General features: G+C 42.8%; 1 protein-coding gene across 2 annotated transcripts in view; it reads right to left on the bottom strand.

Moving 5' to 3' along the window:
- The window catches only part of pip5k1bb (phosphatidylinositol-4-phosphate 5-kinase, type I, beta b), a 67,956-nt gene that overhangs the window by 28,102 nt on the left and 32,134 nt on the right, over positions 1–7,720 (bottom strand). For both annotated transcript variants that reach the window (XM_016674915.1, XM_007559299.2), the window contains exons 2-4: positions 2,941–3,026; positions 2,750–2,818; positions 1,704–1,834 (exon numbers count right to left, since the gene is read on the bottom strand). In XM_016674915.1, the coding sequence (XP_016530401.1) occupies positions 1,704–1,834; positions 2,750–2,818 (200 nt within the window). In that variant the 5' untranslated portion in view covers positions 2,941–3,026. The remainder of the gene's footprint in view (positions 1–1,703; positions 1,835–2,749; positions 2,819–2,940; positions 3,027–7,720) is intronic.

The raw sequence follows: 7,720 nt of genomic DNA, 5'->3' as shown, positions 1-7,720 counted from the left end.
TTTTTGTCTCACTGAAATTTTTCAGCTCATCAAATAAAGTTGAATTGGACAAAGAGATAGCCTCGGTAAGTACAACAGGACTGCCTGATTGGTACCAGCAGGTAATCACTTTAACAGAACCTGTGTGCCAACGCCGAAGGAGAACGTCCTTCAGCGTGAACCTGGGTCATGCAGCCAGACGACGACATAAAGCACACCAGCAGTGCCACATCTGAGTGACTACGGCTAATTCTGACCGAGATGCAGAGGTGTGACCTTAAACTGGCTCTCCGTCCCCAAAAGCTCTCAGACGTGGCTGAATTCAAACAGTCCTGTGAGGAAGAAGAGGCCAAAATCCCTCCACAGAGACTCACAGGCTCTGCAAACCCGTGATGGGTCTTAAATCATTCCTACCTGTAAGCCATAAAAAAGGAATCTGTACGAGATGCAACATGTTGACCTGAGGTTAATCCAGCCTTCGACAGAGTGAGAGCGCGATACTTCAACAGATAACAGGAAGGCTGAACAAACAACAGCAAAACTGCTCTGACTTATTTTCAGGATTTTTGTTTGCAGCCTTTTGAAAATCTCTGAGTTAAGAACTTAGATTTCCACACGCGCAGAGAGAGAGACTGGTATTTCAGTAATGCTGCTAGCAGTGCTAATCCCTAATCTAAAATGCTGTTAGAGTTTTACAAAGCAGCACTAGGCTCATTTTGACTTGGTAATAAAATATTAGTGGAATCTTGTTTTACAGTGATGGCTCTTTCATACACGTAGTGTGAACATCTGTGCTTTCATTTTAAATAAATAATGGCTCCTCACAGGAGGAAGGAAAGAAAAAAAATATGTTTTAAATGCTGTTGTCTCACAGTCTAAAGAAAAACCTGAATCAACCTAAACTCAAATCAGAAGGACAAAACTTTCACACAAAATTCAGAAATCGATCACAAAACTCTTATCGGTTTCTCATTTTATAGCAAAACGACCGTCGCTGATCATCTGAAAGCTACGTGTGTCAGATGACAAAGGTTAGAAATCCCTCCTCTCTGTATCCAGACAGAGCGAGCGTTGGAACTGTGTGACGACGAATGAGAGGATTCCACTTTCAAACGATTCCTGGTAGAGCTTCAGATCATATCAAATGGTTCTCTAAGCCGATGATGTAATTGTGAAGACAGCCTGAGAAGACGGAGAGGACACACGCTGACGTCTGCCGAGCGCCACAGCTGCAGCAGCTGCAGCAGCAGCAAGAGGCATGCAGTAAGCTGATTTCACAGCTCTTGGGAGGATAATCTGCAGGAATAGTAGCATCCCTGCATCATGACTCAGACGAGAAGAACTGACTGCTGAGAAATGATGATGGAGAGGCTCTGGCTGCAGTTTACCCACTGGGCAAGATTAGTTATTTATTGCTTGTAGCACAGACCCAGACAAAAAAAATTTATATATATATATTAAAGAGCAAAAAAAGCAGAACAAATCTGCAGATGTTAGTCAGCTGTTTCAGGCCGTTTCCACCTACATGTAAGCTGCTTTTTATGAAGCGGCTTTCTGATTCACGGCCTCCCGCTGTGAAATAACCTTGAGATTTGATGAAACTCATGCCGCTGCTCTGGAATCACCCATCGTACAAATAACTAACATTCAGAGGCTTCTGCTGAGGCTTTCACATTACACTAATGTCCACGTATGTGCGCCACTTTGCTCCGTGCACCACTGACCTGGGTAGAAAGACGCTCTCCACCACGTAGAAGTCTTGCATAAGAACGTCTCTGTCCGGCTTTGAGGTGAGGTTGCCCACTGTGTAGCCGATGCCGAGCTGAATGGCTCCCTTCAAGGCCGACGACGTGGTCTGGACGGGGAAACAGAGAGAAAAACGGCACGTTTATTTGGAACGCTAAAATAGCGAGGATTAAAACGTCGCCCTGCCGGAGCAGACGCCCTGCAGACATTTGCAGCGCTCTACAAATTTACTGCCACTCTTGGTAAAGACGTGTAAAAATCCCTAAAATAAAGCAATGTGATGGAGAAATAATTGTGCTAAAATTTAATTTTAAAACGATTATTTCTTAAAATTTGATTTTCTTTCCTGTTGAAGTAAATTGATTAAAAAAAACATTTAGGGTAAAGTTTGCTTCAGTGTGTTTCAGACTAAAGACAACACCAAATTAAATAACCTCTCATGTGTTTGTGACCATATATTTCTGTGTATGTCAACTTGGACGCGTTTGTGTGTAAACTGCCGTTGGACAGCGCCTTGCTTTGAACCGGTGGCGTATAAATAAACCGGGTTGAATACAATTGTTTTGTGGTGCAACAAGAAGATGCAAATAAATGTAAACGCCACCAAACCCAACTAAAAATAGTTGGGTATAAGCTGAGAAACAAATATTCCTGTCAAATGGTTGGTCAAAATAACAAAACATATGCAGACCAAACAAAGACAAAGGCAGCTGCTGTGCTACAGGAAACGTTATGGTTACATCTTTATAAATGCTGCCACTCTCAGTGACGTCTACAGGGGGAAAAAAAGAAGCAAAGAAAACAAGTGGGACCAGCACTTGACTGGTCTCTGGCAGCCAGCCCTAACAGGGGTCAGGACATTATGTGCTGCAGCACAAGGACATTTTAACCCACTCAAGTTACTCAGAAGTAAAGCTGCTTTGGACTCAGTGGCTCTAAAACTGAAGCGTTTACCAGAATCACGTTGATTGTGATCAGAATAAGGAAATAAACCGCAGCGCAGCAAAGCTCTGACCGGCTTTACCTTCTTGTAGGTTTTCTCTCGGCTCGTAGTGCGAGGCCCTTCCATCCCGTTCTCAGAGGTGGTCGACATCTAAAGGACAAAGACGGATCCAAATCAAAACCCGCTACGTTGCCAACAGAGGACTGGTGCTTGTTACATAACCTCAAATTAATAATAAATAACCTTTCTGTAAGGGCACGAGGGTAACTTACCTTGCTTACAGATAAGCAGTGCTGGACCAACAGCAATCAGGACAACACCTCCTTATTATTAGGCTGAGCAATCATCAGGAGAGTCTCTACAAGAGAGCAGGAACAGGGAAAGCATTATGCAACAAAACCAGAGGCAAAACATCACCCACAAACTCAGCATTACAGCACGGAAAAGCAAGCTGAAGGTAATAATATAAGTTTAGGACAGAGGTAGTTAGGCCTGTTGCTTTACATAACTTTTTGACGTGAGAAATCATTCCCAATGGCTTGTTTGTGTGTAGCAACTCTTTATTGGAGTCTTGTTTTGAAGCAACAAAACAATCCTGCTTGGCAGCTTAACGGTTCAAACTGTATCTCATTGAAGTGCAGAGCTGCGGTTAATGAGTCAGAGCTCAGGGGCGAAAGTTTTCACTATGCTGACAGCACAAGCAACTTCTTCCTGAGCCGCAACACTCCCATCTGTCTGCTGCTCCCCTCCCATCGCTGCCGCTGCCTCCCACCCCCCATGCCCAACCCACTCTGCCTGTTTTGCTCTTTGACTTTCCAAGGAGAAAAAAAAAACAAAAAAAAAAACAGCAGAGTGACGTGACTAAACAAAATCGCACCTCGGTGTCTGTATCACAGGCAAATCGGTCTTGCAGGCTGGAAAAGCTTCACAGAAATCTTGGTTAAGCCAGGACTTTGCGTGACAAAGCTGTGGCGTATCTGCACTTGCCACATCACCTGCATTTAAATGCACCTGCAGGACCTGAGCACCTTGAATGACTTTCTGCTTCATCAGCGTTTGGCGGCACGTCCTCAGTCCGGCCAACCGTTCTGTGACCAGCGGTCACATCACCTTCAGAGCCGCTGCACATCTCAGTGAAAGCCTTTGCAGAGCTCTGGAGTCCAAAATAATCTTTAGGGATATTATCCTGCGACATGGGCCAGATGACGGTACCCAGGTTTTTAAAAAGTGGTGATTTTCACATTTCATTTCAAATCCTGTTATATAGATGCCAGAGAAAACGGCAGAGATTTCTACAATAGTGTGAACTGTAGAGTACCACTGTGCCCCTCCCCCACCTGTTGCTATAAAAAAAAAGGTTCCTACACTTGAATCTGTCTCATAAATTGGACAAATTTGAACTGTCATCTTGAAAAGCCCAGTCAAAGAGTCAGATAGATGCTAAAGATGACATCATTATTACTGTAACATTATTATTGTTTGCAGCAGTAGGAATAAATGTTGCATTGTGTGTTGTAAATAAAAGTAATTAGTTCATTTTATATGCTTTTGTTTAAGCTTTTTGGGAAAAAAAATAACAAAACAAAACAGTGTAACTATGATAACAGATGTAAGCTGGAGATCCGATTCAGCAGATTTTCAGCTTGATCAGACTGACCAGTCAGAAACTCAAAAGTAAATCTTTTTCTGATGACCAAATGCTTAAAATAATAAAAGAAAAATATGGCAACACTCTTCAGTGTAAAAGTTTGACTGAGGGAAAAGTACTAAAGGTTAGCTATATTCTTCAAGACAGTGATATATCCAGCTGATAACAGGAAGGCTGAATAAGTAAAGCAAAAACGTGTTTACCTCTCTCGCTCTTTGAAGATGCTGGATTTGGAAATGTGAGCAGCCTTTTAAGAATCTTAGGCTGCCATTTTTATGAAGCTAGCTATGCTAACTGTGCTAAATGTTTATTTAAGGTGCTAAAGATTGTTCAAAACTTCACCTCCGTAATCAATTTTTCAGTTTTAAAACATTAGTAAAATCTTGTTTTACAACGACACATGGACAATAATCATTTATGCCGTAACGAGGGAAAAAAATCTTTGGAATCCTTCTTACAGTAAACTTCTTAAAAAGAAATCGGATCTTCTTAAGAAAATATGGAAAAAAAACTGATTAAAAAAAAAAATCAACCATCAAATTTTGACGGGTCCGCCTCTCGTAATGAAATCCTAAACGTGCTTCCTTCTTGGTGAAAACGTGTTTTAAAATAGAGCCAATGTATCCTTCTGGATGAATGCAGGCTCTCATGCACTGATAAAGAAGATTAAAAAAAGAATGCAGCCGACACCATGAGCGCTCATCTCCTGATAAATTCTTATCTGTGGACCAGCTCCTCCGTTGCTATAAACACAACAAAATATAGTTTGGCCAGAGGCGCAAACTAATCCATCACTGTTTGGAAACTTGCATCATTTATATCTTTTCTTTCCCCCTTAAAAAAAAAACACAAGACTCCGTCAATTATAAGGCAACACGCTGATGCAACATTTGCCTGAAGCCGGAGAAGACATAATGAGATCCTGTTATCAATCATGAGCTGTGTCAATAGAGGTGAATCTGGGTAATGATGTGTTGATCCACCTGAACCATTATTCGCTCCGACTGGCCTGGCGCTCTCTGAAGCTGAGGAATGTTAATGAGTCCGGCTCTCAGAGCTGCCCTGACCTGAGCACCATTTTGTGCGCATCCCCCGCCCCCACCCCTCCTACTACCCTCACCTGACCCCACACAGCCCAGCTGGACGCTCCAGTACCCTGTTTCCAGAACGATCCATGCGAGGCCTGCAGCTGCGGCGAACAAACAGCAGGTCTCCCGTTCACTTCATAACAAAAGGCAGGCGGACGTATGAACACGCTGACGTGAAACGAATGGACGGATGATCTTAACCAGCCGTGACTTACTCCTGCCATCCACACCATTAGCAAACAACGCAGGCACGTTGGAAAACGGCAAGGAAAAAAAACAGAAACAAAGTCAAACGAAACGAGACTCGGCTCTGTCGCATCATTGTCTTGGACAGATTATGTTGTGGAGGAGATGTTGGTGGTCTGGATGAGAACCAAGTGTCGAAACAGATCCAAGTGATTAATACAAAGGAGATTCTGTTTATGAATGCCTAAAAATTAAAAACATATTAGCTTGCAGTAGCTTGCAAATGTATCCACTCCCTTTGAACTTTTCCATAGAGGCCAGCTGTGAAGTGGAAGAGAAATGATACATGACTTTCTGCATTTCAGGAATAATTTGGAAAAGTGTGCTGTGCTTTACATTCAGACCACTTGCATCAATTCTTGGCTGAAGTCCTGCTGCAGCTGCAAGTCTTTTGGGCTACCCGTCTACCAGATGCAAACATCTACAGACTGAAATATTTGCTCCTTTGAAAATTGCTGAGGTTCAATTCTCAAAGAAGGATTGGATCGAGAGGATGTATCCATCTCCATCTTTGTTCAGACTCTGACCAGTTTCCCTGTCCCTGATGCTAAAGCAAGAAATGGTTCACTGTGGCATGATGTGTTTTAGGGTGATGAGCAATGTTAGTTTATCTCCACATGCAGCCATAAAAAAGTCAAACTTTAGTCTCATCTGACCAGAGAACCTTCTGCAACCGGAATTCCCAGTAGGTTTCCTTCAACAATGGCGATTCGTTCATGTAGGCCAGAGTTATGAAGTGCCTAACTCACAGTTGTCATGTCAACAGGTTCTCCCACCTGAGCCGTGGATTTTCCAGGGTCACTATGTTCCTCTTGGCTCCTTCTCTGATGTGCTTCTTGCCTGTCAGTTCAGGTGGACAGCAATATCTGGGTAGGTTTGGAGCTGTGCCGTACCCTTTCCGTTTTCAGAAGACGAGTTGAACGGTGCACTTTGGGATGTTTAAAGCTTGGCATATGTATGTTTTATAATCTAATCCTGTTTATTATACAGTTTATCCGCTAATATTCCCTTTTGCGCAGCTATGCTAGCCAGATGAAGTGTTTATTTCCCACACTGCAGTCAAAAGAAGAATCAACAACAAGCTCTGCTTGGACAAAGAAATTGTGTTGTACACGGTGGAAATTGTTTGTGGAAACACAATTCACCGTGTTTTAATAACCTGGACTATGTACTCTTGACATTTAACTCACTTTTCTTTTGCACTTTTAAATTGTCTTGTGAGTGCTTTCTTCTAATTGGGTCCCATAAGAACCGACAGGCTCATTCCTCACTGCGGACAACTCCGCTCACAGACAGCTCCACTATAACTCGTCCCACGCCCTTGTCCAAAATTCTTTCCCCCTGCAAACAGGCCCACTTGAGCGCAGATCAAACACTCGTTCTCATGCTATATCTCCTCCATGGTTTCAAGGGTACTGCCAAGGATGCCGGTCGGTGGAAGTCAAGCAGCACCGCCGTAGTCAGGCAGTCTGGGAGACAAAAATCTGATGCAGAGAGGAGACAAGAGCCGTCTGCCAACGACACAAACCAAATAAAGTCCAATTATTATGAAATTAACCGTCTCTGACAGCGACATCTGAGCTGAGACGTATTCAATCACAGAGGTTCCTGTAGTCACCAGGATACAAACAAACCCAAAGGCTTTTTCTTTTTTTTTTTCCCTCCTCTGCTTTGTTTCACTCCCTAGAAACAGTAATATCGGATTACTCCAGCAGACTGTAAACAAAATGATGAATCAATATTGAGACAGCAAGGCAGAGCACTAAGGATCAGGCCGTCTGGCTGCCGTGACCCCCACAATCTGTTACCACAACGTTAGATGAGCAAAGAGAAAAGGATTTCAGTGGAGAAAAACCAAGAAGACACATGCTGTCATCTTAGCTCATCCTGAGGGGAAGTGGATCGGTCAATTTCCCGTCTGAAATACCAGACGGAGAAATACCAGCATTATCTCCTGATTTAATTTCTTTCTTTCTTTTTTTTTTGTTTTGTTTTAATATACGAACAAGAAGAGTCTCTTCAGACTATGAGCAATACAATTATATATGGAGATGAACTGATCAAGCCTAT

The sequence above is a fragment of the Poecilia formosa genome, unplaced genomic scaffold (genome assembly GCF_000485575.1).
Source record: "Poecilia formosa unplaced genomic scaffold, Poecilia_formosa-5.1.2 Scaffold103, whole genome shotgun sequence".
NCBI lineage: Eukaryota > Metazoa > Chordata > Actinopteri > Cyprinodontiformes > Poeciliidae > Poecilia > Poecilia formosa.
Note: the sequence above shows the minus strand (reverse complement) of the source record. Positions and strands in the feature narration are given on the sequence as shown.